Source organism: Limulus polyphemus, unplaced genomic scaffold, assembly GCF_000517525.1.
Source record: "Limulus polyphemus unplaced genomic scaffold, Limulus_polyphemus-2.1.2 Scaffold3193, whole genome shotgun sequence".
NCBI classification, from domain to species: Eukaryota; Metazoa; Arthropoda; class Merostomata; order Xiphosura; family Limulidae; genus Limulus; species Limulus polyphemus.
In genome coordinates, this window is record NW_013668803.1 from 75,214 (window position 1) to 90,486 (window position 15,273).

Consider the following 15,273-nt stretch of genomic DNA (forward strand, 5'->3'; position numbering starts at 1 on the left):
ATACATGGAATAAATAGCATTATTACAAGTGAATCACATTAATAGCTTTTGCAAAAACTAACAAATCATAATTACCTATTATGCACAATATAGATTTGACTCTTAAAAATACAGGACTATTTCTTCTATAAAAAGTCAAAAAATGAAGTAAGGAAAAGAACTACAAATATATTGCATGACCTAAAGAAATACATTTTCTCTTTACTACAGTTTTTTGTTGTTACAGTGCCAAGTTTCTGATAAATTACATGGAAACAGATGTTTTGAATTTTACCATTTGTTAATTCATTTTGCTACACAATTACAGTACATTTGTACTCATGTCTTTTCTACTTATTTTGATCACTTGTTGAAGGTAAGGGAGAAAATGATGAAATTGATTTTTTAAAACTTGTGTTAATTTAAGGATGACATTTTTTTTTCCTGAAGTTAGAACTGAAAGCTTAGAAAAAATGAAATGTTATTGTAATAACCAAATGCTTTCTATAACTTAAGTTTATTACAAGTACAGCATGGGTGTACAATAATGGTTGACTTGATTTTGTTTTGACAAAAACAAAATTGTTTTTGTTGCTTTTGCAATAAGTTGTCTTAAAACACATATGTATTTAATATTAAAACTTGCTAAAAAATATACTTTAAAAAATCATTAAATTTGTTGACTTCCAACCTAAGAGTGCATCAACTCAATTATTTTACGATCCAGCCCTACTGACAATTCATAATGAAGAAGGTGAAGACTTAACAAAAAGAAAGAAATTTATACTAACACCACCAACACGAGTTACAACACAACTACACTTTTAACCAAACTGAGTATTAGCTAGTTAATGTCTGCTACTTGAACACAAAGTCAATGCATTGATTTATAATGGGAACATTTACTAAGTCAGTGTTTTGATTCACACCTTCATTAGAGATTCATTAGATAAGATTTATGAATAACAACATTCTCCATAAAGTTGTAAAAGAAAACTTCTGGTTAGTCAAATTTAAAATGATCTTTTAAGAGTCAGTTTATATTTGTGATGAAGTATTCATATAAAGTAATAAAACATATAGATCTACAAACAGTCTCAACTTTTATTAAACAATTTCTAAAATACCAAGTTCAACCAATGAATTAGGGTAATGGTCATTCATTAAACTGAAATTATATGTAAGAAATACATGGTACGAGTTTCTACATACTTAGGTTATTCAACCTTTGAATAAATAAAAGACAAAATAAAATTGAAAGTGTGAAAATGTATGCACCTATTTTCTTATGTTCCAAGTTTTTTCATCATTAATCAGGCTGAAGCCCAACAAGTACACAAACCACACCGAACCCCAGAATAACACAGATGAGCTTTAGAAGACGATCATGGCTAGAATTTAGTTCATGTGGTAGGACTTCAAAGAAAGTAACATACAGAAATGTACCACAGGCAAGACCCTGCAACACCCCACTAGTCAGTGCTATTCCACTGCCTTGGACTACATTCATGATAGTAAGGCCAATAGCTAAACCTAATGGGGCCATTACAGAAAATAGTGATATACATATAATTGCTGTTTTGTGTGAAAATTTACTCTGAACTACATTTAGTCCAAGAGTAAAAGCTATAATAGTTTTATGTATGGTAACTGCACCAAAAACTTTTAGTACATCTTCTACATTAGGCTGAAGTCCAATAGCTAGTCCTTCAAACACAGAATGCAGAGACAGAGCTAAAACTAATAATGCTGAACGCAGAGTAGAATGAGAACTAGGATCTTCATGTACAGAAAACGAAATGTGATCTTCTGGGTGTGGATGGTTGCTAATACCTTCCAGACTTCCCACACTCTCAATACTGGACTGATGATCAAAAGCAGGAGAAGCTGAGTGGTCTGAATCAACTACGTTATGATTATGACTATGACCATGACTAAGGAGAGGATGCATTTCTGGACTTCTTTCTTTCCAGGTCAGAATAATCTAAACAAAAATAAGACAGACTTTAAAGTTGATCATTTTCATCTCACTAATCCATTAGTGTGTATATTTCATTCTCTGATTCATTTTCAATTTTATTCCAATTTCCTTCCATTATTTTCTTTTTAAAAAACAAGATTGAAAGTTAATCTAAGTTAAAATGGAAAAAATAATTAGTTCACAACATGTACGTACATTAACCTGTCTATATACACTGTAAGTGTATATGCAAAAGACCAAATAAAAATTGAAGAGTCTTTTCATATGTCTAATGCAAAATTACAAGCTACACAAAGTCTGTTGACTATTACAGCTGGGCAATGGACTCAATTCATGTAACAAGAATAATCTAAATTATTACTACTTTCTATTATTTCAACTATCCAAGCAATCAAAATATTGACATTAAGATTTCTCCTTACTGTTTTTAATTAGTTCAAGTTTGTTAGTGTCATAATTCACAAAAATAACTAACCAAAATCAGGGTTTCCAATTATTCCCACTATTCAACTGTTTGAAATACTGCCTGTATGATTTCTCATTATTATTATTTTGATTAATTCAAGTTTACATAGCTTCAGGTTGGCATGACCTACTGATCAGATGGGGAGGGGAGAGGTTGCCCTGTAATTAGATGGTCTCAAGTTCAATTCCTATTGTTGTCAGGCCTGCTATCTCCTTCAGCCATAAATATGTTATATTTATTTTTTTGTTTTAGAGTTACTGGTAAAGCTTACAAAGCTATCATTTGAATTTTGAATTGCCAACTAGAAGGATGACAACTGATTGGCAGCACCAACTGTTAACTCTCAGACTACTTTCATGTTAAATCAAGTGTAAGTTTACTATTTTTTTAGTGTTAAATAAACTATAAATTTACTTTTTCTACACTGTGTATGTGTTATGCTTGTAATACCATACCCTGTAGTTTTGTGAATTTCTTTCCTGGTGGAAGTTGCGACAAACAGTGGTATGTCTTGAACCTGCAACTCTCTAATCGTGGGCATATACTACTAAATCATTTTCTATAAACAAAATCAATAAATCAATATAGTATCATGCCTTCCAACAGACCCCTCAGGAAAAATAGGGACTTTGTATGTATATATAATAGTTAGGCAAAGTTTTTCAAAAGGTAGTGCTTTTAGCAGGGAAAAGTAGGGATAATTTAGAGCAGGATTTTGAAATAACAGATGCATTAGTTACTGTACCAGATAAATAAGAACTGGCAGAAAATGTACTGCTACTGGATTTATTTTCACTCTCTGTTCTGTAGAACAGATAAGAACTAAACTTGACCTTAGCCAATTTTTTGTGTTTATCTCCTTGTACACATTTCAGAAGTTACTATTTGCTACTTTTGATATGACAAGAACAGTGAAATTGGTCATTTTGCCACAGCTAACACCAACATGAACGTTCATGACCATTATTGTCTAAACAGGTTAAACAATGGTGCTGGACTCAAGTTTTTTCATGCAGTATTTTAGTTTTCTACATTGGCTTGATAATATAAAACTTGTTAAAAAGACCATCGCAATCATCACTGCCACGGAAACAAATTACACAACACTAAGTGCTAAGTATGTTAGTTTAGTATAAAATTAATAATGTCTATTTAAAATTATCAGGATAACTATTTCAGGACATGACTGACTAACATGATAACTATTTCAGGACATGACTGACTAACATGGATGAATCATGTGGTTGTAACTGCCATGGTTTCTAATAGTCTTGTCTCCATTGTAATTATGAAGTGAATCATAGTTTGAATGCTTCAAGTTGTTAAATAACCATGGCTAGGTATTGGATATTTCACTCAGAGAGAACAATCAGACAAGTATAATCTGGTTGTTTTGAAATTTATTATATTTAAATACGAGGTGGCATCTGAGACAAATACGTTTTTTTTGCAAGGTAAGTAAATTGATTTCTCTGCTTTCTTGCAAGTAACTACAGTGAACATAATTCCCATCACAATTAAGAATAACTGAGGGATAATCCAATGTTTCTTTAGCTCAATACATTTTGGGTTTTCATGTTGAATCGTATGCACCAAGTTTGGTTGAATTGTTTGTCTTGTCATGGTTACTGCTTGCATAAGCTTTAGCTGTGCATTGATTGATTTTCTTGTGTGAGATTGTGCATGTTAGTCAGTCATGTCCTGAAATAGTTATAGATATACAATTCATAGCATGAACTTGTGTGAAAGAGAGAGGAGGGCATGAATCAATTTAAAGCGGTTGTTTTGCCTCACATTGCAAAACTTGATTGTTCTTTGTTTCATGTGATGTATAATTATATTCAACACACTGATATAATTATATGATGCCTCTAATATACAGTACTGGTGGAACAACAAAACACAGGACAAAATTTACATGTGCCACTGCAGTAGCTTGCCACCATATAAACAGAATGTGGTGACAGGGGTTGAAAATTAGAACCAATATATTTGGTTCACAACAAATTTCCAACCATTTGATATGTAATTCAGCCACAGGTGAAGTTATGACTGGAGAACTATCTCAGTCATTTCCAATAAGAAACATTCCTACAGAGATTGTTAAAGATATGGAATCAAAAGACGTAATATTCAGAAGAAGGGAGTTTTTAATGTTATTAATGAAAATTAACTTCTACTGCAAAACCATAAAAATGTCTTTATATTATTCACATATGTTTAGACCAAGCATAACCTTTATTTCATTCAGAAAAAGTATACAGGTTTTCTAACTTAATTGTTGAAAGTACACTTGTGTAACCATACTTGCTTACCTGTTCAGTGGTCAATACCATTAAAAATCCAAATATCATGACAAATTCTGAGAAAGGAAAGCTTGTTTTGATATTCAGCTTATCCATTCCGTTTAACAATTGCTCCTGAACTTCTGGAAACAGGTCCATTAAGCAAGTGGCAAGAAAAACTCCACCACCAAAGCAACTAAGAAAGCTAATAATCCTCTGACGAGTTAGTCGTCTTGTAGGGTCTAGAGTCATACGAATTCGTCTTGCGATGGATAGAGGTAGCATACTGGCAAAAAATGTGACCACCAAGAGTGTTGCAAGGACAATCAATTTAACAACTTCAGTCTTCATTTTTCTTTATGTCTGAGTAAAATATCAAAGAAACAATGACTTAACAATACAGCAATGCTTCTTTCTCAAAGTTTGTGCCAACTCTTCAGAAGGAAACTAAATGATGATGTCCTTGCATGTACGAATCACCTGTGAGAACAAAATAATTCAATTTTAAAGACCAAAAATACACAACTGTATGCATCAATATGAATGCTTTAGATAAACTAAATTTTGTGATAACAGGCAATGTTTTCAGTAAGGATTTACTTCTAGAGAATAGAACCACAGATAGTGAGTACATCATATTAAAATAATTTTGAATGCACAAATCATGTGACAATAGCCTATATAAAGTTGTAGTGGAAATGCACGTATCAGAACTATATTTTAATATTGTTTGGTGTTCCATAATTAGTGTGATGTAACCAAAACTTTATCACTCTTGAGAAGGTGGTTCATAACAGTCCTTTCAGATACAAAATATTCACACACTCAGATTACAAAGATGTGTTCACATCAGGGGTTCAGAATTTCCAAAACAGTCTTATCCCAACCAAAATAAACAAAGTACGGAATCTTGTAACAAGTGAAAATCCATAAACAGATCAGTGGCAAAAGTCATCCACATGCCCATGACAACATAATCAAGAACAATCTCTATACAGCAAAGAAACATACACTGCTTCCAAGACATTTATTCATGAGTTGAACACCTCAAGCAACTGGAGAATGAAATGTTAATGATGTCAGGAAAACACACAGGTTCAAGAAATCAATTTAACATTATGATATGATACCCTATAACCTGAATAAACCAGTAGAGCATGCAAACTCTCAGATTGCTTGTTTTACTGTAATACTATTTATTTACATGTCAGGCTTTATGAAAAAAAAAAGAGGTTAAAACTCATAAATGGTGTATCCCCATCACTATGTGGGACCTACTTCTGCAGTCACCTCCAAAAACCAGGACAAATTTTATATACCTAATATTATATCCTGTATCCTGGTGATTTTGTTTTGCAATGCACCATTGTTGTTTAAGGCTCGTTGGGTATTATAAGTATATATTAAAATATTTTGGAACAAATATAAAAATATATTACATGAATATCAAGAAGTAAGAATTAAATATATTATGCTTAAAAATTATAAAAACAATGTTAGATGATTTAAAAAAATAACTCTTCGCATTATTTTCAAGTGTAATAACATCATTAACACATCAGAGTATTTTAATATAATGTACTCAACCTGTGTATTTTTCATGGTTATTCTACATGTAATATTGTTTCAATTATAAAAGAAGTCTAACAAAGATGAATAATATACAATTGTTAGTTTTTATTACAAACGCTTGCAAATCTAAACTTCATAAAAGTTGTTTTGGTTTTAATAACTGATTTCCTATAATTCAGCTATGCAGATTTCAAAAATAATATTCATTTTTTTACAAATGTTACAAATTGGGAAGAAAAAAACTTACATCAAATTATTATTTTGTTTACCACAATGAACATTTTTTATTATCATGTTTGTTAACAAAAATACAAACAAACTGAATAAAAGGGAAGAACACTGATGTCAAATGAATATCCATCCTCATTCATCCTGATTTTTCTTTGTGAATTCTACGTCTTTAGTCTCAAAACTGTATGTTCTGGTCTTTCTTTTATGTACTGCATTATGACATTTTGTGAAAAATTTGTATGTGATTTAGAAAAATGGATATTTTCAGATTCAGCATAAAAGAATTACTGTAGGACATGTAAAAATTTCAAGATAACAAAACAATCACAGGCTTGTGTTATTTTTCATAGATTATTGCTTTTTAGTGAATGTTTTGCATTTAAAAACATTTGTAAAATGAAGTATGATGAAAAACATTACAAATGCTGAAGTTATCCCTATGTATATGTTTTTTCCTTGTAAAAATTACTTCATATTATGCTGGTTTTTACCTCAAAAGCTTTTTTTGTGGAGATAAATTATGCTGAAGTTAGAACTATAACTTAGATGTCTCACACATGACAAAAATCAATGTTAGTAGAACTGATACCATTTCTCTGTCCCATCATAGTGTCTTGATAATTTACCAAAGATTTATTACAGGCTTAAAAACTAACTACTACCTTTTAAGCTCGTACAACAGAACAAATGAATCAAAAAACCAGTAAACAGAATTTCCTATATTAATATGTACATACACTGCCTTAAAATTCTAAGCCTCCTGAAATGTGCTTAATTATAGTCTCTTTCAATATATATGTTAGTTTGGTGCAAAAGTGTAAATCTGCCTTATCTAATAAGAAATACAAATTTCTGTATTAACATAATTTTTTATACAGTTTAATTTACTAACATTTGGTAATACACATTTTAATTACTCTATGACTAACATCAAGGGTTACACTCCACCATTATACAATAATACTCTACATGTTTAATATTTAAAACAACTGTATTAATGACATGTTTTGAGAACATCTGTATTAGCTCACTCTGGACTTCAGGAAGGATAAGTAATTTGATTTTTTACAAAACAACAAATGTGTTCATTTATTACAGAATCAAACTTTGCCATCAATTCAACATGAGCTACTAAATTTCTGTTTCCAGGATGAATTAACCTATCAACCATTGTGCACAAAGTTTCATTTCTCTCTGTCAAATGTATAACTCACTAATGAGACTTCCAAATTCTTTTCTACATGTGAAGACCTTTTATGCACCAAAATATCCAAATCATTCAGTTTTTTGAAATCGCACATCAATATGATGTCTGTCATTATCCTTGTTTAACCAAGTCTTAAAATTTACATTTCTTGTGATGAGATATACTAACTCATTATTGAGTGTTGAGAAACTATCTACTTAAAGATAGCCAGAATCAGTGAACATACATGTCTATGTACTTAACATACACTTGCAATTATAAACTAGTTTCTAGTGAGAAAACCAAAAAAACCCTTCAGTTCTTAAAAAAGGTTAGCTAGTTTAATATTAGACATCCTAGTAAGTTTTAATAGATACAACCAAATCCTATTCTCGACAAAATAGCAATGAAATATATCATTGCAGTATGCAAGTCAAAGACATACAAATAAGATGTGCAACTACAATCAGATTAATGACAATACAAGATTTCTCCTCAGTTTAAAGAAATTGCAAAAAATGTAAGAAACATTTAAAAGGTATTATAGGATACTCAATACTTTTATGTCATTATTCAAGTTATGAAGTTGTGCAGAAATAGTTTGAAGTATCGTTGGTCAACTTTTAGGCTAGTATTACATTTGAAACTACTTGTTCTTGACATCATTACAGATTCATAATCGAAGTCTTCAAATAACTTTCAAAATTGTTTAAGACTCTTTCACGTTTTTTTTTTATGAGGACGACAACTAACTAAATGCAAAGCTAAAAAGTATAGTTGAGTATATCTAAGTAAAGATACATTTGTTTCTAATTATGAAAAGGTGAAATACAGCAATTTTTAACTTCGACAAAAAAATGTCAAATCAAAACCTAAATTTAAAGTTTCAAAATAAAATAAATCATCTCTTAAACACCTGTATTCAGCCTCTTTTCAATGGAAAAACCATTTAATTAGGAACTGACCTCCATTTGAAAAAAATTGTACTAATTTATTTGGGCTTCAAATGATCTTATGATAAGCAAATATGCTTTCATGTTCTGCCAGCACCTTCTGGCATAGCTCTGGAATGTAAGCTTAAAACTGCTTAATATTCTAAAAAAAATACCCATTTTGTACAGAAGAGTAGTAATTATAAATCTGGACAGTCAGAAATTTAGTGTCAAAAATTAAATATACCTGTTAAATACTGCTGTTCAATTTTGATTAAAGTATAACCTGTACTACTGTAAACTTCATTTCTAATACCTAGTTCCTTCAATTTCATAAGGAATTCCATTTGGAAAATGGTTCCCAAAATGTTTGAATCTCTTTTTAAATATATATTTCAGAGATAAAAAACCTTCAATCAGCTGTATTCTCTTGGCACTAAAGATATGCAACAAAACCAGAACATTTAATCTAGTTTTAAAGAATACACCAACCAGGAAAACAGCCAAACATGATATAAAATCAGCAACTTTAATTTTGATAAAGCTCCTCAAACAAGCAATGAAATAAATTTCCTCCAATACTTTAAATTCAGCCTGACATTTATTACTGTTACCGATATCTTTTGGCCACTTTTGTCATTCATTAATATTTCATTGTGATTAAAACTGATACAACTATAACTCATACTATTCTTACATAGAAATAAAAATCAATGACTGGTTAACAGTAAGTATACAGTGCAAGGGTGTGAAAATTTGGAACTCATTATCAGTAATACTAATAGCATTGCTAGCACTACAGATGGTCTCATCCAATAAGAAAATTTAATATTTCATCAAAAAGTTATTATTATTAAAAATTAAATACTGATAAATATTTATCATTATTTTCTACTAGCACAAGAAAAAGATGTCTCATTCAAGGACGATGTTAATTCCAGTGATTACGTAATTGTAGTAACCCATAGATCTGTTGACAAGCTAAACTGTAATTATTAGTAATAATAAAGATAAAATATTACTAACTTAAATTAATAAAATAGTTTTGATTTTACTTTTATGCATTAAGTCTTAACATTATAATTTATGTTGTATAATAACTAAGATAGGATATCAAACTTCTTTAATTAAAGTAAACCTAAGCTAATAGTTATGGAGGCTTACTTCTGTCACTCTCCAACATCATGCACATACATTCATTTTCTAATCTAAATACAATTCTAACTTTAAAAAAAACTTTTCGGTTAAATAACACTGATCTTCCTTCCCAAGCTTTATTCATGTCTCAGCCCACTTACACTCTGACTCACGTGACATTTAACTGCCCTCTAGTGTTAATCTAAAATATTATATTGTCAGTACTTAAATATAAATATTAAAAAAACACTATATAAAGGTAATACTTAAAATTCATGTGTGTCATAATATAAAAAGATTATTTGGTTTAAATCCTGGGGATTAATTTATATGTGTGAGTGAATATTTTATTATTTTCAAGATTTGATATAATAAAAGTTAAAAGCAGACGATTGTAGAAGGTATTGTTAATAACTAATTGGTGTAGAGAATATAGAAAGTAGCAAGACGACTTATGTAATAATGATATTGTTACGACAGCGGAAGTTGCGTGACGCTGAAAGCATACGCGCTGAACTTTCTCGAATTATCGAGGAACCCCGCGAATGTCCGAGTAAAGTGTATGAATCACTGTGATTTATAGCGTGTGTTATAAATGTTGTTAAGTTTAAAGTGACTGTGGAAATTCTGTGTATTACAAAAAGTTGTATCGAGAAAGAATAAACTGGTTTAATGAAGAAGGGACTTGTATCACAGAAGTTCCTCGGAAAGAATTTCTACTGGAAATTATCAAACAAGCAGATACGTAACAATATAAATAGTGTTACGACACCGGAAGACACGCAACGCTGGGAGAATGCGCTCTGGAGTTTCTAGAAGGATCATGAGTTATCGAGGAACGTCACGAATGTCCGAGTGTTTCCCAGGCGCCCTATTTTTTAGTATATAAGCCCGGCAAATAAAGCCATAGATAGATAGATATGCAGATAGATTGAAGATAGAGACAATTAAGTCAAGCGAACAGTAAACACGTAAGTAAAGTGTGTGAATCACTGTGATTTATAGCGTGTTAAAGGTTGTTAAGTTGAAAGTGACTGTGGAAATTCTGTGTATTACAAAGTTGTATCGAGAAAGAATAAACTAGTTTTAATTAAGAAAGGACTTGTATCGCTGAAGTTCCTCGGAAATTAACAAACGAGCAGATATGCAACAATAGCGTGAAACGAGCGGGAACCAGCAGACAGATAAAAGCAAAGAGTATATGGTTGATGTGAAGTGACGTAACGTAAAAGTGATAGTTCTAACGACTGACATAGGCCTAACATTTAATATGTTAGAGTGAAACTAACAGTATAAAAAAAAGATAAGAAGGATAATTTTCTTCCGTCAAAGCGTGGTTCTTAACTAACTGAATCAGCCTGTGTACCCTTTGACAAAAGGAACAGAGGATCTTCCGAAGAAAGAAGATAAAACGAATTACGGTAACTTGTGAAACAACTGTAATTGGAATCGAATCATACACAGAATCTAAATATGATAGTAATATACAGAAGATAGTTCAACTTGTCAATTGAAATTCAAAAGTAATTGAATAGGCCTAAGTGGACTTTTGACAAGAAGAAGAAGAAAACTATATATTGTTACGTCTCCGTTCGTTCGTTAATTTTCCGTAAATTCGTTTCGACGAAACTTTAGCGACACAAGTCCTTTCCTAAATAAAACTGGTTTATTCTTTCCGAATACAACTTTTCGATACACTTAATTTCAACAATTGCGCTATAACAAACATCTCACGTGCTCGACTTCAACAATACTCAGTTCAATTACACACTCTCTGACTGCAGTTCAATTACTCATTGTTCCGTCACGTTGTGACCGTTTTATATATACCAGGCTACCCCCAATCTCGTAGTCTCCCGACAATTCACGAAGGAACAGGATATTTCTAGAAGAAGGTGGTGTGATACTAGTCACGTGACCTCGCTGACGCAACAATATAAATAGTGTTTATGATATGCCTGTAATTTCTATAGTATGAAGGCTTTGTTGTTCAAACGAATTTATTGTTATGTATTTAGTTTTAATATGAATGCTATTTAGATTAAATTTGTATTTAGAAATATGCGTAACTTATAGTGTCAGATATGTACTGCGTATAACGAATTTGTTATATATTTATTTTAATGACAACGTTTGTTGAGATTGAGTTTATATGTAAAAATGTGCCTAGCTTACAGTGTTAGTTACGTATGGCGAAACTCCCGCCAATTCTCCAAGGTTGTAAATATTCGTGAATGCAAGAATCGAAAATATATCCACTTCCGTAACCGTTAAATATAGTTCAGTATTGTTGTTCGAACTTTTAAGAAAAACATTTCTCGCACATATAAAAAGACCAAGGCTAAAGAAGAGAGCATATAATTCTTCTAGGAACCTGTTATGACATGTATGCTACAAACCGTGATTTTGCTAACCCTTATCAACTGGAAATTATGCGACATTTGACTAAGAACAGTTTTAAATTTCGTACGTGAATAGATTCTCATCGGACGATAGCATATTTCCGAAAGTATTACTGAATTCTCATTGGACATTAGTAGTTTTAAGAAAATATAATCTTACTTTCATGATCCAACAATTCAATGTCTGACAAAGCTAGTTAGCTTCTCGTCAATTGTACGTACATCGACTTCAAGTTAACTCGCTGGATATCAAGGAGACTCTGAACAAGAAAGAAGATTCTATGTTGTTTGTAAGTTAGTGAATTTTTTTTTTTTATAAAACTTTGTTTGTGGTAATTATTCGTAATAATTGTTGTTGTAAATTGTGCTGTTGTATATATATATATATATATATATTAAATGTATTTGTGTTAAAAACGAAGACGGTATGTATCAATCTTGTTGGCAACTAGCATAAATTAACGCTTCAGACTGTTTTAAATTCTCAATATGTAACATAATAAATTCGGGGCTCGTATCCGAGATCTGAATCAGAGAAAAAATTAGATTTAAATTATAATTTAGATCGTAATTGAATCTATATTTATCAGTGCCAATAAGATTTGATCATGTTGGATTATCAAGATTTTCTAGAACAACTAGAAAAACATAACACAAATGAATTGCTTGAAATATCCAAAGTTTTAGAACTAGAAGTTAAAAGATCAATGAGAAAAAACTTAACTAAAAAAGCGTATTATCGAAATACTAGTCGATGATGATTTGTTGCCCAAGGAAGCATTAGGGGAATACTCTAGTGTCCCTACTAGCCAATCGGGGTTGAGTGATAAAGATAGATTAGAAATTCAGTGAAAACTCAAACAACTCGAGCTTGAACAGGCTCGAATCGAAACCGAGAAAGAGAAAGAATAAGCTCGTATTGAAGCTGAAAAAGAAAATAAATGTATAGAAGCCGAGAAAGAACAAGTTCGTATTGAAGCTTAAAAAGAAATAAACGTCTCGTGGTCGGAAAAGCTCGCATTGAAGCCAAAAAAGAAATTTGGCTGAAATAAATGGAAATTAGACTCAACACTTATCTATGAAGGCAAAATGACAACTTTGAACTTAATCAGTATGTTAAGGTACTACCGTTCAATGAAAAATATTTTCAACATTTGGAAAAGGTTGCCCAAACCATGGAATGGCCCACCGAAAAATGGTTATTATCATTACAAAGTGTCTTAACTGGTAAAGCACATAAAGCTTACGCCACTCTCTCTTTAGAAGATTGTACAAATTATGATAAGGTTAAAGCAGCTATTCTCAAAAGAATATGAGTTAGTACCGGAGGCTTATCACCAAAAGTTTTGAAGTTATCACAAGCAAGATAATCAAACTTATATGGAATTTGCCCACGAAAAAGAGGAGAGGTTTATTTTGATTGATGGTTTAATTCGATGCACATTGGCGATAGTTTCGACAAACTAAGACAATTATGTCTAATTGAAGAATTTAAACGTTGTGCACTTGATGATCTCAAACTTACTTAGATGAAAAGAAAGTTGAAACACTACAGGAAGCAGTTGCTCTTCCCGATGACTGCACTTTAACACACAAAACCACTTTTCATAGAAAGAAATTCCTACCAGTTCAACAAAAACCTGCACTTGTTCAATCCACTGAAGTTGAGGATTCTTCCAAAACGGTTTCTCTAGTTTGAAATCTTCAAACAGGTGGTCTAAAACTTCGTCAAAATCATCAAGGCCTGTCTGCCATTTTTGTAAAAAACCTGGTCATGTTATGTCCGATTGTTGGGGTTTGAAAAATATGAAAGAAAAGGAGGCAACACCCAGTTCATTTGTTCCATATATGGACGTAGTTTCACCAGATCACCCAATGTTGTTGATTTGGCCACTGATATAAAGGCTGATGTAATCAGGGAGGAATTTAGACCTTTTGTGTCTGTTGATTCTGTGTCTGTGACAAATGACACTGGCAATCCCATACCCATATCTATTTTACGTGATACTGGGGCGACTCAATCATTGTTGTTAGAAGGTGTATTGCCTTTAGATTCGAGTTCTGTCACTGGTGAGTCTGTTGTTGCTCAAGGTATTGAGGGTGGCTTTGTTAATGTTCGTCTTCATAATATTTATTTAGCATCAGGCCTAGTTTTGGGACCAGTTGTGGTTGGGGTAAGACCTACTCTGCCAATTAAGGGTTTGTCATTGTTGCTGGGATACGATTTGGCAGAGGAAAAAGTTGTTGCCGAACCTAAAACGGTTAGTGAGCCGATCACTGTTTCATCTAAGGATGATGTTGTAGTTGAGGAGAATTCCGATATGTTTCCCTCGTGTTCTGTGACTCGGGCTCAGGCTAAGAAATTAAATCAAAAACAAATTATAAGCATGGATTCAGAGGATGATATAATAGATTTCTCTCAGACATTTTTTGGATCCGATGGGGATCTTGTGAATGATCGTCCTACTGATAATACCTTGATGAGGGACAATGATGGACGTGAAGGTGATGGTAAGGTGATTTGCACTGGTTGTATTCTCTATTGTAATTATTATTGAAGTTGTATAATCATTTAAATAATATATTATGTGTAATGTAATCTGGCACACACATATATATATATATATATATAATGTCTTAATTAAAAATTGTCTAAAGCCAATTTTTAATTCTCTAAGGAGGGAGTTGTAACGAATTTATTGTTATGTATTTATTTATAATATGAACGTTGTTTAGATTAAATTTGTATTTAAAAATATGCATAACATATAGCATCAGATATGTACTGCGTATAACGAATTTGTTATATATTTATTTTAATGACAACGTTTGTTGAGATTGAGTTTATATGTAAAAATGTGCCTAGCTTACAGTGTTAGTTGCGTATGGCGAAACTCCCGCCAATTCTCCAAGTTGTAGAATATTCGTGAATGTAAGAATCGACAATATATCCACTTCCGTAACCGTTAAATATTGTTGTCCGAACTTTTGAGAAAAACTTTTCCTGCACATACAAAAAGACCAAGGCCAAAGAGGAGAGCATATAACTCAGCTAGGAACCTGTTATAACCATGTACACTATAAACCGTGATTTTGCTAACC

General features: G+C 31.7%; 1 protein-coding gene across 1 annotated transcript; it reads right to left on the reverse strand.

Moving 5' to 3' along the window:
- Positions 1-226: 226 nt before the first annotated feature.
- Positions 227-9,948, reverse strand: LOC106468858 (zinc transporter ZIP1-like). The gene is made up of 3 exons (XM_013929298.2): positions 9,797-9,948; positions 4,742-5,191; positions 227-1,963 (listed from the first exon to the last, which is right to left on the reverse strand). Exons 2-3 carry the CDS (start codon positions 5,060-5,062, stop codon positions 1,289-1,291), a joined length of 996 nt encoding a protein of 331 aa, XP_013784752.1. The 5' UTR covers positions 5,063-5,191; positions 9,797-9,948; the 3' UTR covers positions 227-1,288.
- Positions 9,949-15,273: the final 5,325 nt, after the last annotated feature.